Source organism: Spea bombifrons, chromosome 2 (genome assembly GCF_027358695.1).
Source record: "Spea bombifrons isolate aSpeBom1 chromosome 2, aSpeBom1.2.pri, whole genome shotgun sequence".
Taxonomy (NCBI): domain Eukaryota; kingdom Metazoa; phylum Chordata; class Amphibia; order Anura; family Pelobatidae; genus Spea; species Spea bombifrons.
In genome coordinates, this window is record NC_071088.1 from 47,845,057 (window position 1) to 47,869,511 (window position 24,455).

General features: G+C 40.9%; 1 protein-coding gene across 1 annotated transcript in view; it reads right to left on the reverse strand.

The window, feature by feature from the left end:
* CELSR2 (cadherin EGF LAG seven-pass G-type receptor 2) overlaps nucleotides 1-24,455 on the reverse strand; it is a 41,240-nt gene that overhangs the window by 4,589 nt on the left and 12,196 nt on the right. Inside the window, exons 2-32 of the mRNA XM_053457821.1 lie at nucleotides 21,352-21,623; nucleotides 20,719-21,103; nucleotides 20,035-20,257; nucleotides 17,945-18,060; nucleotides 17,141-17,229; nucleotides 16,850-17,007; nucleotides 16,079-16,242; nucleotides 15,830-15,955; nucleotides 14,715-14,881; nucleotides 13,706-13,888; nucleotides 12,814-12,927; nucleotides 12,513-12,681; nucleotides 12,274-12,415; nucleotides 11,648-11,768; nucleotides 10,339-10,522; nucleotides 10,124-10,225; nucleotides 9,943-10,037; nucleotides 9,199-9,408; nucleotides 8,826-9,009; nucleotides 8,596-8,739; nucleotides 7,940-8,117; nucleotides 7,455-7,613; nucleotides 7,156-7,285; nucleotides 6,481-6,681; nucleotides 5,759-5,933; nucleotides 5,306-5,418; nucleotides 4,255-4,334; nucleotides 2,152-2,278; nucleotides 1,940-2,056; nucleotides 1,101-1,213; nucleotides 790-878 (exon numbers count right to left, since the gene is read on the reverse strand). Coding sequence (XP_053313796.1) covers nucleotides 790-878; nucleotides 1,101-1,213; nucleotides 1,940-2,056; nucleotides 2,152-2,278; nucleotides 4,255-4,334; nucleotides 5,306-5,418; nucleotides 5,759-5,933; nucleotides 6,481-6,681; nucleotides 7,156-7,285; nucleotides 7,455-7,613; nucleotides 7,940-8,117; nucleotides 8,596-8,739; nucleotides 8,826-9,009; nucleotides 9,199-9,408; nucleotides 9,943-10,037; nucleotides 10,124-10,225; nucleotides 10,339-10,522; nucleotides 11,648-11,768; nucleotides 12,274-12,415; nucleotides 12,513-12,681; nucleotides 12,814-12,927; nucleotides 13,706-13,888; nucleotides 14,715-14,881; nucleotides 15,830-15,955; nucleotides 16,079-16,242; nucleotides 16,850-17,007; nucleotides 17,141-17,229; nucleotides 17,945-18,060; nucleotides 20,035-20,257; nucleotides 20,719-21,103; nucleotides 21,352-21,623 — 4,830 coding nt within the window. The remainder of the gene's footprint in view (nucleotides 1-789; nucleotides 879-1,100; nucleotides 1,214-1,939; nucleotides 2,057-2,151; nucleotides 2,279-4,254; nucleotides 4,335-5,305; nucleotides 5,419-5,758; nucleotides 5,934-6,480; nucleotides 6,682-7,155; nucleotides 7,286-7,454; nucleotides 7,614-7,939; nucleotides 8,118-8,595; nucleotides 8,740-8,825; nucleotides 9,010-9,198; nucleotides 9,409-9,942; nucleotides 10,038-10,123; nucleotides 10,226-10,338; nucleotides 10,523-11,647; nucleotides 11,769-12,273; nucleotides 12,416-12,512; nucleotides 12,682-12,813; nucleotides 12,928-13,705; nucleotides 13,889-14,714; nucleotides 14,882-15,829; nucleotides 15,956-16,078; nucleotides 16,243-16,849; nucleotides 17,008-17,140; nucleotides 17,230-17,944; nucleotides 18,061-20,034; nucleotides 20,258-20,718; nucleotides 21,104-21,351; nucleotides 21,624-24,455) is intronic.

Here is a 24,455-nt window from a genome sequence, read left to right on the forward strand (position 1 = left end):
TTATAAAATGTTAGAATATCCCCTCTAAAATATATATTTTAAGGGATTTTCTCACTGAAGTTGTTCTTTAATGAGCTACATGTCCTTTTATAACACAAATAGCAGCAGAGAATTGTTCAGCTGCAACTCAATATAAAAATAATCTAGAGATGGTCAAGACATTCAGTTATAATTCAGACATCAAAATGGGGAAGGCTCCAGCATCACGAAAGTTTCTGATCTTTTATTTTCACACACAAAATAGACCCTGCAGCTTACAGCGAAGAGTAGATAGCAGTTCTGTTGATAAAAGCGGTCAGAGGAGAATGGCTAGATGGAAAAGCCACCAATACTCAGGGTGCATAAGGTCTCTGAACACAGCTGAATGTATATTTAGTAGAGAAGTCTATATACTATTTTATACAGAAATAATATTTATTAATAGAGCTATTTTATAGACTCAAATCAGTCTGATTATTTTTTTACCAGTTGCTGTGCAGGCACGTGCCCATAAAATGACATAATTCCCTCTGTCATCTTTTTGGTAGCAGTCATAGCAGTGACACAATTGATGTAAAGGAACAAAAAACAATCTTGGCTATGGGTTTATTGACAGTATTTATGTAAAGGTAATTGCAATTTATAGCAGGATGGAACGGCACAAAACTGATGGAGGAAGTTAAACCAAGCATGAAGGGTAAAATGCTGCACCACTTATGTGTATCTATATGGGTTAAAAGAATTCTGAGATGAATTGTTAAACATCTGAGTTTAGGACAGACAAAAAAGTAATACTGCTGATTAGGTTACCTTCATGCTGGTCCTTTGCTTCTAGGTACATGCCATTGGGATCATCTAATTCTGCTAAGGACTGACCAGGCTTGAGTCCGGCTTCATCTCTAGGGGTAAAAAAAAAAAAATACATAAGCGGTCATGTGATGGCAAAATAATCCCAATAAAGTACCTTTACCTAGTATATATATATATGCCTCACTGCCTCATTGATATATTTTAAAGAACAAAAAAATACCATTTCCAAACTAATCTTATGTGTTCTACTAACTTGAGTGTCGAAAAGAGACACAAAACGTCCTATGTTGTCCGTCTCCTGAATCTCTCACCTGAGCAGAAATGGTAGGTAGCTGTGACTTCTCCCTGAGTGCAGGGAGCCTGTGGATGAACCAAATGGCATATGATAGAGGCGGCCATCCAGGTACGCGTTTCCAGGATGTGACTGCAGAGAACAAAACATAAAAGACTCATTCCAGAACGAAAAAAAAAGGTCTTGTGTATTGGTGTCACTATCACAAAAACCATGATACGCAGCAGATTAGAAGCCCACTTCCTACCCCATCAATCAGCAGGACTCCAGTCTGAAGATAAAGGGCAATATGATTTCCATAATGTGTTTCTTAGTATACTGTACAAGATGGCTTCAACAAACTCCAAAGGGCTGCAACGCTGACGGTGCGTACAACCAACTCCCAAACCGGCAGTGTGTCCCTCAAATCAGCCTCGGGAAGCCAGGTGCCAAAGCTACACAATGCTCCCACCAACACCATAAATAAAAACAATTAAACCTCGCAACTTGCAATGGCTTCCAAAAGCGTTTAATAAAAGTGCCAACAGAAACAGTTACATGGAAATGGCTCCAACAACAAAAGCTTCACACGGTTCACTCCATCACTGATTAATCATAAGCTATTGTCCAAGAAGGACTCCATCAATCTTTTTAGCTTAGAATCCTAAAAAAAGCTAGGGAGCCTCAGATCTTGCCTTTGATATTACCGAAGATACACAGGGATCACGACACATGCAAGCTCATTATTTGGGACATCCATGTCAGTATACACATTTCATTGCAGCTATACACACTTACACTACATCTAGTTCCAAAATAGAAAAAACAATCTGAAGAGGCTGATACACATAAGCATAGACACGAGTGCGTGTTGCTCACCGAAATCAGTGTGGATTTTGTGGTAACACTGGGTTCGTGTTTCTTGCTCACAGTCTGCTTCAGGGCTCTGTGCACATCTCTGCTGAGTATTACGCTGATAAGGAAGATGAGGGGGCCCTGTTGCATGAAAATGAAAATGAAAGTTACATCTCAAATCCCGGATACTACTCTAGTTATCCAAAGCATAAGGCTGATTAATCATCCTTTGTTACCTGTGCACAGACAACCCCCGCATAGAGATAGTGCAGAAGCAGCAGGTCACTGTTAACGGAAAGGAGGGCGAGAAGCCAGCATACACTGACCAGGAGCAGCAAGAAGATGGAACTACGGAGACCAGACCTGTGTAGTAAAAACAAAAAAGTATATGACCATCAGTCATTTCACATAGATAGATTTTGATAAAACCTAGAGCTCAAACCTAGAGATTTGATAAGCCCTCAGCGCTCAATATATAGGACCTGGATACGTAAAAACAGTATAAATTATGACAAGGCATTTGAGATAGATGATACATACATATATACCTACACACACTATAAGGACAAAAATATTGGAACACACGTCTTAAATATTTTATTCAGGTGCAGTAGAATGGGTCATATTGAGAAGTCATAGGACATGATCTTTGCCACAAGTCAGTTTGTAAAATGTTTGCCCTGCTAGATCTATCCCTGCCCGCTGTGCAATTATTGTGAAGTGGAAGTGTCTAGGATTATAACAGCTAGTTTACGAAGCAGCAGATCACATGCGCTCACATAATGGGCAGGGGAGTGCTAAAGCGCATAAAAAAAACTGCCTGTTCTCTGCACCAGAATAAGCACTGTGCACCGAAAGTTTGATAAAGTTGGTGAATGAATCATGCTTTACTATACAGAAGTCTATAGTATAAATCTAGTTTTGGCAGATGCCAGGGAAACGCAACCTAACGGAATGCATCGTGCCTACTGCAAAGTTTGTGGGAAGAGGGATAATGGTCTGGGGCTGATTTCAGTGAAGGGTAACAAACAGTTCAGCATACAAAGACATTTTAGACAATCACCCACTTGTTGCAGCAGTTTGGGGAAGGCTCTTTCCTTTTGCAGCATCACTGTGCCTCTGTGCACAGTAAAGGCATGGTTTCACAAGTTTAGTGTGGAGGACTTCAAGTGATCTACACAGAACCCTGGCCTTAACCCTATTGAACACCTTTGGGATTAACTGGAACGTCCTTCTGGAGCCAGGACTTCTCACCCAACATCAATGGCCGACCTTACAAGTGCTCTTTTGGCTGAATGAGCACAAATTCCCAGATGCACTCCAATATCCTGTGAAAAGCTTTCCCAGAAGAGTTGAGGTGGGTATGGCCACAAAGGGGGACTTACTCTGTATTAATGTCTATGGTTTTCTATTGTGTGACGGTAAGGTCTATATATACCGTATTGGCTCGAATATAGGCCACTTTAAGTCTTTAAAGTGGGGGTGCGGCCTATATTCGGGGTCTAGCGCCCGATGCCCGGGACATGCAGTCCCGGGCGCCGGGCAGGCAGCGGGGTTCGGATACAGATCCCCCGCAGCGGTGCAGGGGACCTGCATCCTACTCCCCGATACGCTCAGACAGCCTCCCCTGCCAGCACTTCCCACGGGGGGGTGCCGGCACGGGAACAACCTCCCGTGCCGGCACCCCCCCGTGGGAAGTGCTGGCAGGGGAGGCTGTCTGAGCGTATCGGGGAGTAGGATGCAGGTCCCCTGCACCGCTGCGGGGGATCTGTATCCGAACCCCGCTGCCTGTGCGGACCGCACGATGCGTTTTACCTCTGCCCACCCCCGACTTACCGGAGCAGAATCCCGGGTGTCTTGCGGGGCCGGCGTGGGACATCTACGCAATACGCGTATACAACTTCCGGTGCCGGCTACACAACAGGATAATGCCATAGGCAGCTTCTGTGACAAAACCTTGGGTTTTCTTGGTCCCTACATGTGTGTGTGGACCAGCCGTGACCAGCCCCTGCTGTATAATGGCTACTCAAGAGCGATCCTGAGGCGTTAACCCTGGGATCTTGTCAAAGTTCCTTTAGGCATCTTCTATGACGTGATCATTGCTGTGCTCCTATGGAGCACTGGCATTGACAGGGTTAAAAATAATTACGTTAGAAAATGAAAACAAAACACTGTCAAGGTGCTTTCAGGTCAGTTGCTCTCGGTTTGGCTCTTCAAAAAAAAGCCCCTAATTGTCATAAAAAATATAAAGTTGGGGGGGCAAACTAAATGAGTGGGTAAGATCACAGTTGAACAAAGACATTGCATACGTTCCAACGGATTTAATGTGATCTACTTACCCTATTCCCTTCTTGTGGAATCCCTCCCTTTTTACTGCACACAAAACCCGGCCAGAGAGAAGACACAGGAACAGACCAGTCTGAAACAGATATACAGTTTAATCAAGCTTAACTTAAAACAAATCAACAAGTCATATACTAGAGGAACCCTCAGACCCTTCCATAAGATGCTGCACGTTTGTATTAAGCAGTGGGAACTGCATCAAAGGGAACGCTATCACTCATACATTCACTTTATAATGGGAAGTCTCATTACCAATTACAATACCAATTCTCTCATAAAGACAATCGGAAACAAATATTGTAATACATTCTTAGCTCAAAATGTGATTTATATCAATTAAAGAGAACTTGTCACATTATAGTAGGTTATGTGTGTAATGTGATATGGTGAGAAGCTAAATATATTATAAAATAAGGATATAAAATACAGTGCTGTATACATCTCATTTACTTTTATCGAATAAACTTCCTAACCAATGACCCTATGCTTTCTGCCCACCGAAGCAAACATATATATACATTTTTTTGTGCAAACAAATCTATGTAAGGCCCTTAACTATGTTCCAACACATAAAAATCAATGCATGTGGGGTGTTGTCCAACATCATTACTGCTTTCCAGTAGTGGCACCTAATCTTGGAATGGGTTAACAATGAAATGGCTGCATGAACAATTTATGTAAAACAAATACATATGGGGTGGCTCCGAAATCTGGGAACGTTATTAAGGCTACAAGTCTCAGCACATTACATTTGACAACCACACGGTTCGGAAATAGTGGTGCATAAATCCCAGGTATAGGAGAGGTTTCCAAAATCAGGAAAATGACTATAATATAGTTTGTGGTTATATCCCCCATTTGCACCTATAGTATAGTAGGTAAGACTGTAGGTTTTCTTTTTCTGCCCCGTTATTTTAGTTTTGTTAATCATAACAGTACATATATTATACTGGGAAAATCAAGGTTGAAGGTAGCAAAAGTAATAGAGATTGTTTCCTTCCTTAAAAAAGGAACGTGGTTCTTAGTAGGTTAATGTTACTTTATTACCGAGATTACAAAAGCAGCAGGTCCTCCAAAGCTCCATATGAGGGTGTCCGATACAGACAGCCAGCAGAAATCTGGGTTCCCATAGCCCTCAGGATCCAATCCAACTGCCAAACCTACAGAAAAGTGATATGAAATAGACAATGTGTAGCCAATTTGGACAGTTAGTGGATCATCTCTAAATATATAAACACACTCCCTGTACTAATGTAATCAAATATATATTACCACTTTGAGTAAATATAGAAAATATATTTTTAAATTAGGTTTCTAAAGTAAAAGACAATTTGGGAATGTCAAAAGGAAACCATGGTTATTTTAAGTGAAATACACAAGCGTTCTCTCCAGTGGGCTTCCACTTCTGTTTCCCCAACATAAATCAAATCTACTATCACACAGAAATAGTCTCATCAAAGTTAGTGGCATTGGTTATAATAAAAATAAGAAATAACTCACCTGTAATAAAGGCTGGGACACCCCAGCCCAGTGCATAGTAAAATCTCATGGGGCCAGCGTTGACATCCCGCACTTCACTTAGCCTACGGTAAATGTGCAGAACCTCAAGGAAAACCCAGGAAAAGCAGCACAGAGACAGGAAGTGCAGGAGGATAGCGATGATCGTGCAGGTGAACTGCGACAAGCAAATGAAAGAGGCAGGGGTCATCAGTGGAAGCTTGCAAGCTCATTGGATATTGTAAATAGCGGGGGGAAATATCAGAGGGTAATTCAAAACTGGATTAATAACCATTAAGAAAATAAAACATTTGACTACGGTCTATTCTAAGTACAGTGTTAGCTAATCATACAGATGGGGGACACTTGGCTCAGTTATTGGAGTTGCTTTTTGACTTTTTTTCGGCGTTGCTTCCCAAATGCCCTCGTGAGGTAGTCAGTAAGGACATCATCTGATCATCCTAATCACCCCATAGATACATGGGCACACTTATACATGTTTTTATGCAGGTCTTACAAGAAGTTTGTTATTCTGTGCATGTGCAACAATGTTTTCACAAAATTATAATAAAATGCATGCATAATATATGAATACAAAAGCCAGTAGACAAAAGCCAATCGAGAGCTTTACTAAATGTGTAGTATCAGCATTTAATGACCTTGCTCATAACCAGAAATAGCTGCCTCGCAAACACTAAATAGATATTTAAATTCTCAAGACATACCTGCATATCTGCTTGGTTGATCCCAAGCAGGAAGCTGAGCTGAGAAAGGAAAAGGGCAAGCAGAAGATTCCTGCGGATGCTGTGCTGGTTACAACGTAGACTGCGTGGGATACACAGGAAGAGCATTGAAAGCAACAGAAAGCCAAGTGTCACTCCTAGGCACGAGTATGTAATTACACGCAAAGGTAGGATCTCTCCATTCTTGGTGGCAAAAGAGGAAAGAGAATGGGTGTAAGAGAGAGCCAAAGTCAGTGATATCAACCATAAACAAACGTGGATGTAGACAGGGGTCACACTAACCCAGAGATCATCAGATGAACAGTATACTCCCACCACTGGTTATCTGACATGTATTTAACTCTGAGATAGAGTCAATATTCTTTCATGAACTACAAATGACACTGTCAATATTTACAAAGTTTCCAAAACTATTTGAAATTTCCAATTTAGTCAGGCCAATAATATGGCCTTAGAAGAGTAAAATCAGCTCCTGCAAAATGACAGCGTCATTCAGGTTAAAAGATCTTCTAACGTATGTTTATCACTTCCATGAGTCTAGAAGTCAGAGGAGCTGAAAGGAACACAGAGTTCTCTGGAAAGCAGCTGCAGCTCCGTGCTTGTTGGTGTTAATATTTATCCCCCCCACTTTTTGGGATTTCTATTGCCCCTTTTCACCTCTCTTCGAGACATGTCCATTAAAACGGCAAAGCTGGTCATGTGATGGCACTGGCAGCTGATATGAGTTTCGTTCCGAAAAACCAATTCACAGCCACGGGCTGACCAACCGCCTCCTGGTGTGGGTAATCTAAGGGATTGAGAGAAGGACAAAGGGAATCGATGATACATCAGGGAAAAAACTCAATCAATAAAATAATTCTGAGACAGGAAAAAGCAGTGACACTTCATAAAAATTAAAGATTATAAGTAAAGAATGTGTCATCAGATAAAATACAGACAAGATAAATGAAACTTACTGAAGAGTGTGGTTCCAGTGCACACAGATGGGTTTAGATCGTTCCTGGGTTTCTCTCAGACGGAACTGCACTGTAATGGGCTGATGGAGGGCCCCACCATCTGCCTCGTGGATGTTAATACTCACTACAGGAGAGTTTATTACAGGGCGTTTAGGGACCCTGAGAAAGAAACGAAATGCCAAAGAAAATTTGTAAGACACAAAATGAAAAACAAATGCCACGTCCATCCAGTATGAAAAAGAATTCTGTATAATAATTTAAAAAAAAATATTCAGCAGCAGAAAAATTAGGAAAGGGGAAAAAAAACACCTTAAATGCATTATTTTTTTGTAGGGATGGGCATAGCAAATCTTGGTCTTAAAATTGCTGTGGTCTATGAAAGGGGAGGGACCTCGTGGGAAATAAAGTTATAGATAATATTAGCAAAAAGGAGGGAAAATATATAAAAAGTGGGAAGTGTGAAAGGTTGTTCATGTCGTAGGTACCTAAGGCTCCTCTTATCCGGATCCCATCGCTCGGGCAGCAGTGTCCCCAGGGTGTGGTAGATTATGACTGACACCACAGCCTGGGCATCTCTTTGCACCCCATCTCCCCGGGGTTCATTCTCTCGCTTTTTTCTGCTGAGTTCAGATGAGGACTCCAAGGGTTTACTAGCGAGAGATGCTGTGAAAGGGACATAATCAGTATCTCCATTGTTTCTATTGTTAGATATACATGGCGGACCAGAGTTAGCAAAAAAAATAATAGCTGGTAGAAAACACTACAGAATAAAAAGAATGTTTTGTATAGCTTAAACAACGTATCTTAAAAATTACAGACTATACCAAATCTTAATTCATACATCCATTTATCATTTTTATTATTTAAGTTGTACCTGAAAGCTGCCATTGTGCTGTACAGCCATATGTATTAAAAAGACTGCCTCACCCTAAGGCTTTTGCAATATCCAGCAGTAAAATAGTACATGTGCAGCTAAAACAATGCTGATTTATAGGTTTATAGCACAGCAGCACTTACACTATACATGCAGAATGTACCCAAGTTCCGTTCATTTGGAAGGATATTTATTGATTTAAATCAGGTCTTTGACAGCACAACATAAATCTAATCCCTGCTTACACGGAGTTCTTGCACATCTTACCATGTGTGTCATGCAGCATGAAATGTGGCTGTGGAAGGATTACTGCTGTATCTTGGTCACTTGGCTTCACACCACGCAGCGTTTCATAGCGGGGCAACACCGCACCGGCAAAATTCAATTGATCTAATCTCGTCACGGACACAACTGGTGGAGAATAGCAGAAATAGGCAAGTTTATAACTGAAGATCGGCGATTTTACAGCAGAGGAAAAGGATATTTTTTTCACTCACCGATGTTAGGAGTAATGATGGTAAAAGGGTTGAGGTAGGTATGTTTCATATTGCGGGCCAGGGTACCCACATATGTTTCGTAGTGTCGCAGCAGCAGGGCCGTGCCACCCTCTGACATTTGGATACTCTCCCATACTTGTTTTGTGCCAAGATCAAGAAGATGGCTGCCAACTTTTACCACATTCTGGAATGAAAGCCAAAGTCATCGATTAAACTGTCAGCAGCAGACTATGAAGGCAAATATAAGGGAAGGACACACAAAAAGGAAGCCATGAGGTCTCTCCCCAATCCCAAAAATACAATGTCACAAAGCAGTCTGTCACAGATCCTCCCACTATTAAGGTTATAGTCTATAAAAGACGGCGATTATCACCTCTGTGAAGTGGATGTCCTGAGTTGCTGCCAAGCTGAAGCCGCTCTCTTGACTCTGTTTCTGTAGAATAGTACTCAGCAACTTGTAAGACACCTGCACGTCACTGCCCAAGAAAGTTCCTGCTCCCTGGGTAGCATTTAAAAGATCTTGCGCACCTTTTTGCGCAACTGTAGGGCTCATTAATGAAATGTTTCTGCTTAGTGTATCCAGCTGGAAAGAAACATAAATGGTACAAATGGAGCAGTAGGATTTAAAACAAAAGAAGACACATTGTTATAATAAAGGGTATAGGGCAGTCATGTCCAAAGTCCGGCCCGAAGGCCAATTGCGGCCCGCGTTCCGGAGTGATAAGGCCCCACAGATAAGTTGCCCAAATATAGATCTGGTTTTTTTATATTAAAGGCAGCTTTAACACCTGTTTAGATTTGTCATCCAAGTCACAAAATGAAAAGTATGCCGTTTTCAATAAACTTTGCATAAAATAGTTAATTTGCATTTCATTTTAATGGTTCAAAGAATGTCAGGCAAAATGGTCGGCCCTCGCACATGTTCACTTTATCAAATCTGGCACTCTTCGAAAAAAGTTTGGACATGCCTAGTATAGAGTTTGAGTAGCAATTTGTTTAGCACAAGAGGAAAATACATTATTGCAGGTAGAGGGCAGAAAAAACATATAAACAAATATAAACAAACACGAATAGTAACAACATGCCGTTTTATAAGTTATTCCCTGTAATTACATACCAGGCCTTTCAATGGTAGAAAAGGGTGGGAAGTACAGTTTGACAGGTTCGGAGGTAACCACCCTCTGTGTTCATCACAATGACGGATAGCCGTTCCTGAGTAAAAAGGCAACCAGCAGTCAATATAAACAAATTAAAATGCACCCACTTCAATTTCAGGGTAATTTTCATGAGACATTTACCCACTGATCCCCTAGGACATGATATAGCAGCTGGAAGGCCAAAGCGTGTCCTAGGCCACCAGATCTCAGCTTCTACAGCTCGGGGGCAGCTATCGTAGTTCACTGTTAAAGAAGATTAAAAAAAAAAGGCAATCAAAACCCAGCACCAGCTATAAAACCACCACTACCACTCAGCAAACAGTTTGACTGATCCTCCCTGCTTCATCTGATCGCACCTTCACATCCATTTGACGTGACCTCAGCAAACGGGTTATCACAACGATCACAGCGCCGTCCGATGACCCCTGGTTTACAGGGGCACTGTCCTGTGACAGGATCGCACGTCCGACTTAGGGAACCAGTGGAATAACAATCACAAAGCAAGCAAGACAAACCAGCAGGAGGACGGTAATGATTATCCTGAAAGGGAGATTAACAATAAGAATTTTAAATAAGAACATATAAATAGTAGCCTCCATAGCTCAAATGCTTAGATACATTAATATATTTCAGGAGCTCTGGCCTCACCTTGGAGGTTTTTTTCTCAGCTCTCTCCCAACAAAAAATATTTCCCATTGGTTTTAATCACCAAGCCTCCTAATTTTGTACTCTCTCTCCTTTTTTGTTTACATCATTTTCTGAAAAGCTTTTGATCTTCAAGGACTCTCTCTTGCATGGTTTGGTGCGTAAAGCAGAAGGGGTACCAATATCCAAAAACACATCAAAATGTCAGCCAGGTAATTACAGACCTGTGAGCCTGACATCCGTGGTGGGGAAATGATTTAAAATAATGTGGTTTTATTTGTATTTTGCTAAAGCACTTGATAAAGTCCCTCAAATTGTTATACAAATTACAAAAAGTGACGGGCTTAGACAATATGTTTTTTGCACCTGGATTGAAAACAGACCTTCACGTTCAAAGAGGACTTTTACATTACAGGACACCTGTTATGTCCCTTACTGAATAAGTGTACCCATACACATTATATATTTCTTTCAGGGCAAATACAACTTTCTTTTGAAATTCATATTCATAAATGTAAGATATTGTTTTATATAAATAAAATCTAAAAAGAAAAAAACCCCAAAAAATGAAAATAATAATAATAAATCACAGTTTTACATGTATATTAATTATACACAGCTAGAGCCAATGAGAATAAATATCCAAACTATATTAAATTGCCCTGATTTAAAAAAAATCATTTTCATCTATTTTGTCCGTTGTGAAGCAAATATTACAAGTTGCACATCACTTTTTTTCTTCAAATTTAGCATTAAATGAAAAAAAAAACTGAGAAGATGGCAACCCAGGGACTTTCACAAGGGATATAACTGTTATAACATAAGGACAAGTTTAGTTATAGCTTGTTGATCCAGTGAGGCATCAGATTGCCATTTGGGAGTCAAGAAGCATGTTTCCCTTTTTGGGGCACAATTACTTCAAGTGTTTGTTTTTGACTTCTTGTAGATCAACAGCAAGGTTGAACTATGTAATGTAAAGTGGTCCCAAATACCCATTTGCCATTTTCCTTGTTCTCTTACCTTACAACGACACTCTCCTGTAGTTTTGTTACAGTCCGTATCAAAGCCCTTGCTAGCATCGCAATTGCATGGTCCACAGACAGGGTGACCCCACCATCCACGGGCACACGGCTGATCCAGCCTGCGTGATAGAGTATTTAAAGTTAAACAGTACGCTTAAAGTAGTTCTATCTACATACAGTTCTCATTCTTATAGGCGTTGTTTTTATTTGACACAGAATTCCTTGTGACCTTCTATTAAGGGGTAACTTAGAATTACATCCGCATCATGTCTCCTTTAGACTGATAAGTAATTTAGGCTTTGCCAACCCTTTTTACCAAAAACATTACTAATTCTTTTCATTAGGCCTTTATGCAATGACAAAATCAAGGAATAAACAGACAACTGTTTATGTTATTTAAATATTTACCCTCCCCCTTACGTTTATGAGGCAATGTATGTGGAAGACAACATTTAAATGGACAGGGGATAACAGAGTAAACTACTCAAAGCCCCCATTATTTTTTTATTTCATATAACGTTCATAGTATGTATCAGAGAAACATTCCAATTTGTTGCTATATATATATAAATAATGGAACAATGGTGTGTGCACTGGAGGAGCAGCAAATAACTTATTCTTTACCTGTTTTCACAGTATGGCCCATAGTAGCCTGAAGAACACTCACAAAGGTATCCACGAGGGAAACCGCTACGCCGAACACACGTAGACTGATGCTGACACGGGTTTAGTTCACAGACATCCGTACAGTTGTCACCATAAAACCCTACAAAGTATGCAGCAGATGCATGAAAATCAATACTAATGTCACATTTCCCAAATAAAGAGAATAGGATAGACAATGCAACGCGGCAAAACGTTACCTTGGTGACATGCACAGGAGAAGCTGTCCCAGTCATCCCGGCAGTAGCTGTGCACCGGACATGGATTGGAGTCACAGGGATCCGGAAAGCTGCAGCCCGGGTCTACATTCATACGCTCTGCAGAGGCTATGGAGAGTGATGAGCCTGATGGACCTCCCACCTGCACACCCTAAAGAAGAAAAAAAACAAAGAAAATGAATAGAGGACAAAAGCACATGGCTATATTTAACCTCAGAAAGCAGGAAAAAATCTAAGTAAAAACATACAAAAATCTATAAACCTTTTGTTTTCCAATACTCACCTGTATACAGCCACGGAATCCATGAAAAACTGTGCCTTCAGCACCAACCTCGCCCCCAACGCTTAGTTTACTCAACAGGACACCTATTAGGTCATTGGGAAAATAACCTTTGACCTTAGAAAAAGAGATATTAGAAATTAGTTATTTATTGTACGACTGTTCTTCTGCACACTCAAATTAATGAACCTTACAAAATAAATATATCTGCTATATTAGAAAAATCTTGCATCCAGACAGAAGTCTTTAAAAGTGTTCTTTTCAGGACAAGACTGTAACCCTCCTATTAATATTTGTGTTGTTAATGGCCATTCTTAACAGGGGTTTTTTTTACAACAAAAACAACTCCTCGGCCCTAGGTAAATCATACTTTACGGAGTGAGGCAAGTTTGAAGAAATCTCCTCTCTAACTATACGAGACAAGCTTTTCATACTCAACGGGGTTGGCTCTTCATATTGAAAATGTCACTGCCCTCCAAACTCACGTTTAACTGCCCTCTTTAATGAGCAACGCTCCGAGGCACCATCTTACCAGATATAGTTTAATGGAACATTAGAATGTTCTTGGCAGAAAGGACACTTAAAGGATTCTAACTTCCCACAATAATGAACAGAGGTGTGGCAGCGCATGACTCCACATGATTGCTACACGCACAGCCACAGGTATTCCTGAAGAAGGGTTCATTTTCTTCCCATTTATAGATGCACACTGCATTGAGCATTTGGAGCTACCAACAGCCTGATAATCTGGAACCTGTCCAGGTACAGCTGCTAACCAGGATACAAGCCCCACTGTCGGGACTGTTCAAGCAAAACTGATGTTTGGTAGCCATTCAACTTATTTTCTATATTTTAAAATGTTGTTCAGTGCTACATTGTGTACAGTGTCTCATACCTGTTCCTGTCCATAGTCTGTACTAAGGATAATGATATGCTCATCAGAGATAGCAGGGTCCTTCTGAACTTCTACAGATATGTGATGCCAAACACCATCATTCAGCTTCAGATGTTCCAGGCGTAGGCTGGAGAGTAGCCTGGCAGAGTCATGCATCGAAAGGACAGGGGAACCTTCACTCATCTATGAAACAAAGAACAAAGAAGCGGTAAAATTAAGCACATCAAAGCATAAAAATATTCTCTCCATTTAACAAGTAGGTTCTCCTTAGACCCCACTTGAACTCTTCAGCAAGCCAGAGGCGGCTGGTTGTAAGTATGCAATATTGTGCCACTGGATGTTTTTATTATTTTCTATTCTAGAATCATGGAATTAAAGAACTGATCGTGATGAACTTGTGTGATCCAGGATTTTTGTGGATAAAGAAACATTTGTTTGCATACATTTGAAGGGTTAAATATACTACACTATTATTGTTTATTTGTTTTATGCTTTACATGTATTTGCAAAAAAAAAATCCACATTAAAATTCTGCAGAATTTCCCCCAAATGCATTTTCCCCACCCTCAGCTCAATGCCCGCAGGAGATGCTTTTAGCCGAATGCTCCCTGCATGCGATGTATTCCCGTCAGAGCAAGTGATGGCTCCACTGAACGCTGCTTGCAGGGGCTGTTTGGACCCAGTGCATTTGTCTAAATCCTTTCCATTGATTTCAACGGGAGCACTTGCCTGCCAGCGACTGGCTGCTTAAACTGTCAATCAGTGGGATACTCCAGCTGACTTGATTCGAAGTACTGTACTGCTACTGATTGACAACTCAAGCAGCTAATCAGTGGAGAAGGAAAGAAGATTTTGTAAAATATAAGTGTTCCTTTTATTTTTTTTTGTTTTGAAAGCATAGTTCTATAGTAGCAGGGTATAGTAGCATAGTTCTATAGTAGCAGGGGACATTATCTCCAGGACATAAATATACTACTGTGCATACAGTTACAAGAATAGTGTGACATACCTGAAGCGTCACGACATATCTTTGCTCGTCTTCAGATGTTAGTAAAATGGCATTTGATTGTCGAGTACGAAACATGAGGCTTATATGCCATGGCACAGAAATAGGCAATGTGAGGCTTTCCCAAAATACCAAACCATCACCCAGGAAACGGAATGGAGACCACATCTCTGTAAAAAAATAAATACATAAAAGATATAGTGTAGCAACAGGTGTGTTTGTGTGTTTGTGTGTGGGGGGGGTTAGAGGCACCGGCGGAAGTGGAGGTTGTTTGTGCGCATTGCGCAGATGCCCACTGGCTGCCAGAGAGGCTCCAGGTCCCCTTCAGTGCTGCGGAGGATGCATGCAGAAAACCTCAGCTACTTCCCTTCACTTCCGCTGGGGCTTCTATGATGGAGCACCGGCGTTACATGAACTTCCGGTGCTCAGTCATAGAAGCTCTAGCGAAAGTGCCGGCCAGCAGCAGAGGTTCGTCGGCTGCCCCCACTACACACCAGGGAGTATGGGGGGGGCAGAGTGGTGTATCAGGGGGCAAAGTGGCATATAGGAAGGTACAAGGCATATCTTGGGGGTGGAGTGGCAAGGAACTTCGAAGTGAAGAACTATTTTTATTTTACCCTTAATCAGTACTTGGTCTCATCTTAGATTCAGTATAGACAAATGCCTATCCGATGCAAATTTAAATTCTCTTACTTTGCTAGACCACTCTTAGAAACATTAATAGAGCCACAGTGTTTGTATGTGGGGCTCCTGTATCCTTGGTAGCACTAGAACATTGACTGTGATCCAACCAACAATAAACAAAAACGTATGTTGCTATAAATAAATTTTCTCAATTATATATGGGATGTATTACATAATACATATAGTGTCAGAGCCAAGTGTGCTCCTTCAGAGTGTAAAACACAGTTTGCAGGTACATTAAACATATGTGTGTGGGTTGTCGCATAAACATCGGAAGGTGCATGATAAGGGTGCAGTAACAAAATGTGTGGGCTGCGATTACAAAACTAATGTTTGTTGCTTGATGTGGGTGGAATGCTTAAGATGCAATTTTAAAAGATAAGTGGGAGTCCTGACTAAATCAAAACTTCAGGCTCTTCACAATATGGCCTTACCTTGCTCACAGTCCTTGCCTCCATAGCCCAAAGCACACTCGCATGAATAGCCATCCCAGCGGTTTACACAGGTTCCGCCATGTTGGCACTTCTCTCCTTCACACTGGTTCTTCTTGGCAGGGCAACCTGTCGGTGTGATGTAAATGTTAAACTGGTAAACGCAAAATAAAAACTTGTGTTTCCCAATGTTTTCATGACATTTTCCTTGTGTTTTCTCTACTGTGCATTTGCACAGTGTTTATAATATACCTGGTATAGTGCCATTGTTTGCTATATATTCCTCAAGGTCCATGGCCTTGTTATCGATCACCAGGTCTTTCATACAGCCCACAAAGTATCTGTGTGTCACCGGAAATCCTTCAGGGAGATTAGGAATGCCTCCCAACAACAGAGGGCCAGTAAGATCCAAAGACCTAAGACAGCAAAATGTTGAAAAGATACTTTAAAAAAAAGCAGGAAAGTCATACTTTTTTGGCTTTTTCCCCCTTTAAATTCTATGTGACATGCGGATAAAGGTTTAGGATTGTACCTAGTCTTTACTCCATCTCTCAATCTGCTGCAAAAATAGTAATTTACTTTGACTTTTTTGCCACCCCGTTTTATTATTAGCCTTTGCATCAGGGATGTATCCTGACCTAAGGTGGCGGGTCCAGGGGGGGCAAAAGGCCTGCTGTACAATGGGCAGGTTACAAGGGAGATCTTTAATCTTCCCCGACTGGCCTATTACACTTCATTAAAGACACAGTATGGTGGCATATGATGTCATTTATTGTACTTGGGACACCACGACAAAGCAAAGCAGTGATGTATTTACCTTACCAAATACATCACTGTTTTGCATGTTGCCATTATTCAACTCCTTTTTCTGAGAACATTTCTCCTCCTGCTTGTCACCTCCCCACCACGTGTCTTTCATTGGTAAAGTCTTCATTCCACTGATGTCACTATTAAAAAATGGTATCTTCTCACGCTTCCAGCCATTCTATTTTTTATTTTTTTACACCTCTTTGGCACACTCACTTCTTGGTCCCAGACTGCATTCCCTGCGCTGTGCAGGAGTAGTTTCCCAGGATGGCTCCAAAGCGTAGTGACACTGTTGTATCACAATCATCAATCGCTACCACGGCCACTTTTTGTTCTGAGGGCCCTTGCAGCTCCCCAAATTTACCCACAATTGGCTGAAAGAAACAACATGCAATCAAAACCCACAAATGTGCACATGATAATTGAGTACATACACGCAGGTCACTGAATGCTCCTCAAGCACACACTGTTGCTACAAACTTCACCTTAACTTTTTTTTAAACTTACCTTATTATAGTAGTGCAGGTGGACAGTGTGCCATTGTCCATCACTCACTCCACCAGGAACATATGGTGACACTGTGGTGGTATATTCACCTAAAAGACAGGAAGGCTTGTATTTTATTATATTTATTAATAAACTGATGTTTTGAGAACAGGCATTTAAGCATAAAAGCAGGGGGCATCATATTACAGGTTATATTACACAACCATTATATATATGTACATAACTCTGAGATAAATTACAAAACTGTTAAATGAAGTTGTATGTAGACTTAAAGGATCAAATGGCTCTTAGCTGTGATTACATTCTGTGGGTTCCACTTTAATTAGGAATGCAGTATGGTGTGGGAAGCTGCACACAATAATGTGTTTCAGCAGATTACCCGAGAAGCAATTTTCTAATTAACCGGAAGTAATAAAATGTCCTTCTGCTCCAGTCCTACATATTATGGAGCTTTCCAGCAGTGGAGACAGACACATCTTCCTCGGCAGTGCAGGAATCTGTTGCATTATTCACTTGTAGGTGAACATTATTGTCTATTTGTTTTCAGTGGTTTCCAGCACCTTTTGCTTCCAATTTGTTAGGGAGCATTATAAGAAAAATGTGTAAGACAATTTATTTATGCGGGAGGTGCGACATAGAAAAACATAATTTTTAGGATAATTAAGACAAGCAGTGTCTTTCTTGGAGACAATTAATGCATATGTTTAGACATAAAACCAGCATATGCTATTGTTTTTGATGATTGAATGATTGACTTTCATTCATTGAATAGTTCATAATTTAGTTGAGGGAGAGGTACAGTACCTGCAGAGAAAGTCAGCTGGACCTGTTCATCTGTCACTTCTAGGACAATGAAGTCATGCTTCCCGTTAAACCTTCCGTTGTACAGCAGGAGGCCGTTCTGTTCCCGAGTGGCAAAGCTAAATTGACAGAAGGAAATTAATATTTAACAGTGTTACTTTGCAAAGAAATAGTTTGTCTTGTAAACATAATGGCATACCACATAGTCGTGTTTCTCACAATGTGATGCTGTTAGGGGTTGGGTCACATTTGGTTAAGCTCGCAAGAGCAGGGCCCTCTTCTCCTTTGCACCAGTTTGTTATTGTATGTGTTATTGTATGTGTTTGTTTCTAAATTGTCCTTCTGACTGTAACGGCGCTGAGGAATCTGTCGGCGCTTTATAAATGAATGTAATGTAATTTGTTTTCCAAATAACTTTTTCCATAGGAATTAATGTTTTACCTGTTTAATTGCCTCGCCTTAGTCACATGGCTAACATTTCACGCTTAAGCACACAAAACATAAAAAGGAGTACAAAAAAAAACAATCCGAAGGCTAGCAGCAAATGGATTCCAGAGGCAGCATTGTCTGAATATTACAGCATTCCTGCCATATATTTGTTAAACCCAAAACCCATTATATATATAGCAGATTGCTTAGGTATGAGTGGTTCTGTGTCAACCTGCGCAAAGAAAAATACACAATAGGTGGATGCTCGTAATATGCAAACTATTGTTATTGATATTGTTGTGATTTAGTTCATCCTCTTACTTTCATCTTATCAGAGCTGAAAGAATTCTATATAAACCCTGAAGGATGCTGACCTCTGACCTCCTCACCCTTTGTCAACCTCACGGACTAATTAGCACCTGTCACTGCCCTGGCCTGGGGCCATCTGTGATTCCACTCCACCCTCTCCCACTATGACTAATGAGGCTAAACAAAAAGGGGATGGGGGCAGCAAAAAAAAAAGAGAAAGGGGGAAACAAAGTCTGGTGGGGGGGGATAGAACAGTGAGAGAAAGTGGAACACAAGTTAAAAAATAAGGGAGACATATAGAGAAAGAAACACACATTATGGCAGTCATCCAAGAATCAGCTTATTAGGGCCCTGCATTTATCAAACAGATTCCCTGTTATTATAACTTCAATCTTATTTGTCTCTTTGTCTCTGTTTCCAGTCCATCATAAGACATTGCTCGTACTAAATAAATACATTTCAACCCGTTTGTGACAGGGGTATTCCCCCAACATAAAAGAATGGAGTTTCCTATTTGAACCGTATTCTTGTTTACCCATACTATGCATGATTTCTTATATGTATAGAATCATCATTAAGTATGAATAAAAATATTAAAAAATATATAGATGTCTTTAAGTGCAGAGGATTTCATTCACAGGTTAAGTGCCGCTGCTGGAGAAAAAATGTTAAGCAACACCCCCTGAGTACAGCAGCAAGGTTTTTTTTTTTTTAATTTACATTAAAAACAAACATTTTTCACGGTTTTAACACTTTTCTGACAGCAAATCCCTTTGGGATGGTTATAAACTTTAGAAATGACTATTGTAACCTGTTGGTACTTCTGGTGTTATGGTCGAATCTCTGAGATTTGTTTATTTTTTTAATGCATTTTACCATCTTAGTTTGATCACCACTATGTTTGATCCCAGTGATCATCAAGGAGGGCTCTATAGACTCGCATGGCTGATCATGAGCCATGGGAGAAAAGGAGGGGGTCATCAGAGAGACCAGCGGAGACCCTCTAGGGACTCATGTAATGGAGTGCTTCCAGTGGTGTCAGCAAAGACAACAGCAGTAGAGGATACCCAAACCTCCTTTTAAGCATTGAGTGTTACTTAAGTGTAACCATTACTTGCACTGAGAACCATTACACTTCATCTGTCAGCATGGAGCCTTGCAATGCTGCCGGGGGAGACTGCAGGTTGTCTGATCTCTTGGGGATACGCATGGGGGAAATGTCCCTGCTGCTGTAAACTCTAAGGGCTCATATGGGCCATGAACCTTCCCAATGTTCTGAAGAGGGTAATATTAAAAGTGCAACTTTTTTTAAGAGGTATACAAGAATCTTCACATCTGAAACGTGATATATTTACCTGAGTGACAGTGTGAAGTGGAACCTCTGTCTCAGGCCACGGAATGTAAGGAATGACTCTCCATTGAAGGCGCGTGTGGTGACTGTGCAGTACGGGGCTTCATATGCCCCCGGAGGACAGTCACAGTGGAAACCCCCCACAAGCAAGTTCACACATATTCCCCCATTTCTGCAAAGACCTGCAGAGCACCGTGCAGAGCGCAAGGAAATCTCACAGTGGAACCCTGGAACAAATAAAAATTCAATCTGTTTTTAGAAACTATGTAGGTTTAAACAAAAGAGCGCAAAATTAGTATTCACCGCATATGTTCCAATCTGAAATGGTAAGCACTAAAGGGGATAACCCCAATTAGCATAAATGTCTCAAAAGGGAGCCGCTAAAACCCTTCACCAATGTATCCTGCATATACACATTAAGACATTTCTAATTCTAATAGATTGCAGGTATACTGCCCAACGCACGTTTGCTGGTATAGGTATGAATATGTACAACAGCGGTATGACTTTTTTTTTGGAAGAATGTGTGTTAGCCACTGCTTTTAGAATTTTGCAATAAGTTAGCATTTTAGTTTTTCTAGAAGATGAGTACAAGTTCTTTGGTACAAAAAACCTACTTGAATTGCGGATACTACATGTTAAATATACATATTTATATTCATACACAGGGCAAGAATAGCCATCTCACCTGTGTAACCTTCATGACACCTGCAAGTGTAGCCACCTTCATGACTCTGGCAGACACCATGCTCTCCGCAAGGTCCTGTGTAGCACAGGTCTACCTCGGTTTCACAGTAGTCACCAGCAAAACCTTTTGGGCAGCGGCAGCGTAGGCCTCCTACTGGAAGGATGGGGCGGAAGAGCAGAGTGTCGGAGGCCAAGAAGGGAGCAGAGCTGTCGAAGCGCAGGGCAGACACACACAGCATGTAGTTTGGGCAGGGTTCTCGAAGGCAAACATTGTCATCAAATGGCAACACTTGCTGCTGTGCCAAAGCAGCCAACAATGTACGGTTTAGGTACAACAGCTCACGTAGGATCTCTGACGGAAGAAACTCTCCTTCACTACCTTGGACCTGAAGCATGGAGGAGAAATGTTACATTTTGCATAGTTCTTGGCTGTGTACACATTACAAGTTCAGCAAACAACAAGTCCGGTATTTCCTTCTGACCATTCTTTATGAGTCAACTGCTGCCAATACAACTAACGCTATAATGTTAAGCATCTGTTCAACCAAGAGGGTACACACACATTTCAGAAATACAAATTCACCAAAATAAAAGACGCCTCATCACAGTCTAAAAATCCATTATTGTGACTTACCAAGAGACTGACGTTGAGAATTTGCATATCCGGAGCGGAAGCCAGAGACAGTGCTGGAACCTCAGAATCCTCTTTGATACTAAAGACTACGACACCAGGTGGTGGTATAGAAAGTACGTTGGCCACTGCACTAATGAACAGGGGCAGGAGAGGGGAAAGGAAGTGTTGTTGGGAGATGCCCCCCAGACGCAGGGTAATACTGTGCGACAGCATCTCATCTGTAATGATGGCCACTTGCAAGGTACATCGGGCTGTAACACTGTGAATACCATCTAATAGGGAATAGAAAATGGCATAAATATTAAAAGTGAGACAGATGCTATGGAACCATTCATTGCTTGCTATGCTGAATGGATTGTTAACAGCTAAGATACAGAAAGAACAAGAGGGTGCAAGAAACACGCGGTTCTCATACAGTTGAGGAAAGAAAAAGGGTAATGCTTTGGCGGACATCAGCATTTTGTAGTGCTGGCTGCCTTCAAACCACCAGGAACCAAGTGAATATGGTGAACTGAACACTGCGTTTAGCATTAAGGTGGGATTTTTGAGTGTTTTAAAGGATAAAAAAAAATACAAAATGGGCATTACTGATCTATCTTTTAAAAGGCATGTGCCACCATGACAAAAACACCACAAACCACCAACTCACATAAACAAGCACAAAACAAGGAAACACAGATTTTCATCTTGTCCATGTCCTCCAGGGTGGGAGGCAAGCACTAACAAGATCTAGTCATTCTGACCCATAATAAGCTACTGTAGGGCATTAACCCAAACAAAACAGCAATACCCAATTAAAAATGAAGTTTTACTTTTAGAAATTGCTACCCCAGTCTAGTGATAGGAAGTTCGGATCATTAAAGTGAATCGGATCATTTCGATTCGTTCACTGAAATGATCCGATTCATGATCCGGATCTTCGGATCACTCAGTGTGTCTGCACGGAGTTACTGTTTTCCAGTAACTCCGTGCAGGCACACTAACGATTGGCCCCGCCCCTTTCATTATGAATCCTCCCCCCTGCCTCCAGTGATGTCAATGAAGGCAGAGAGTCGTTCAAAGATTCGGATCTTACAGGGATCCGAATCTTACAGTGATCCGGATCACTGTAAGATCCGGATCATTGTAAGATCCGGATCATTGTAAGATCCGGATCATTGTAAGATCCGGATCATTGTAAGATCCGGATCATTGTAAGATCCGGATCTTTGAACGACTCTCTGCCTTCATTGGCATTCTAATCATTAAGAGAATATCACCATACTGTTATAAATAAATACATTAATAATCACTGCCCCCAGGATTTACATTCCCCTTTACCTGCAACTGCACCTTAAGCTAACTTTATTAAATTAATTAAATTAACCCTCACCATTAAATTAACCCTAAACACACCATCAACCATGACTGCCCTAAAATTAACCCTTAACACCCCATCAACCATGACTGCCCCTAAAATTAACCCTTAACACCCCATTAACCATAACTGCCCCCAAATTAACCCTAAACACCCCATTAAGCATAACTGCCCCTAAATTAACCCTAAACACCCCGTTAAGCATAACTGCCCCCAAATTAACCCTAAACACCCCATTAAGCATAACTGCCCCCAAATTAACCCTAAACACCCCATTAAGCATAACTGCCCCCAAATTAACACTAAAGACCCCATTAAGCATAACTGCCCCCAAATTAACACTAAAGACCCCATTAAGCATAACTGCCCCAAATTAACCCTAAACACCCCATTAAGCATAACTGCCCCCAAATTAACCCTAAACACCTCATTAAGCATAAATGCCCCTAAATTAACACTAAAGACCCCATTAAGCATAACTGCCCCCAAATTAACCCTAAACACCTCATTAAGCATAACTGCCCCTAAATTAACACTAAAGACCCATTAAGCATAACTGCCCCCAAATTAACCCTAAACACCTCATTAAGCATAACTGCACCTAAATTAACACTAAAGACCCCATTAAGCATAACTGCCCCTAAATTATCCTTAAACACCCCATTAAGCATAACTGCCCCCAAATTAACACTAAAGACCCCATCAACCATACCAATTTATTAGGTAATTTATCTGGAGTACATGCAATTAATTTAGGGGCAGTTATGGTTAATGGAGTATTTAGGGTTAATTTCAGGGGGCGTTATGGTTAATGGGGTCTTTAGGGTTAATTTCAGGGGCCGTTATGGTTAATGGGATCTTTACGGTTAATTTCAGGGGCAGTTATGGTTGATGGGGTATAAGGGTTAATTTTATGCTGATGACTGAGGGTTAATTTAATTAATTTAATAAAGTTAACTGTAGGTGCAGTTATAGGTAAAGGGGGGCAAACTCAGGGGAATCTAAATCCTGGGGGCAGTGTGAACATTATTAATGTATTTATTTATAAAAGTATGGTATCAGTGATATTCTCTGAATGATTCGAATCTCTGTAAGATTCGGATCCTTGTAAGATCCGGATCCCTGTAAGATTCGAATCATTCGACTCTTCGGTTCATTCGACTCTTCGGTTCATTCGACTCTTCGGTTCATTCGACTCTTCGGTTCATTCGACTCTTTGAACGACTCTCTGACTCTATGAGTCATCGTTCCTGTGAGAATTAATGAGCTGTAACCTGACCCCAGAGTGCTCTGCAGATGACTCACAGCTCTAGGATCAGGTTACAGCTGCATGATGATTCACAGACTGAACCGCTACAAACGAATCGTTCAGTCTAGTGAACCGACTCATCCGGATCACTAAAAAGAACCGGATCAAATGAACGATTCGTTCATGATCCGGACATCACTACCCCAGTCCAACATTGGGTTTGGAAGCATTAACAGATTTTCTATGGTGGCAAAAACGGAGTGCAATCTACAGAATGGAATTATTAGAAGAGTAAAAGATCTACATGTTTAATAGCTTGAGGAGAAGAATGGCCATAAAATTGAATCAAGTTGATAAACTGATTTAAAGCAGAGGACAGAATAAATTATAGTAGAAGTATAGGAGATAATTTATTCTTTGAGACAGCAGTAGATAAATCAAATAGCCTTCAGACACATGTTCACGCAGCAGCAAGGAGGATAATTCATGGTAAAAATG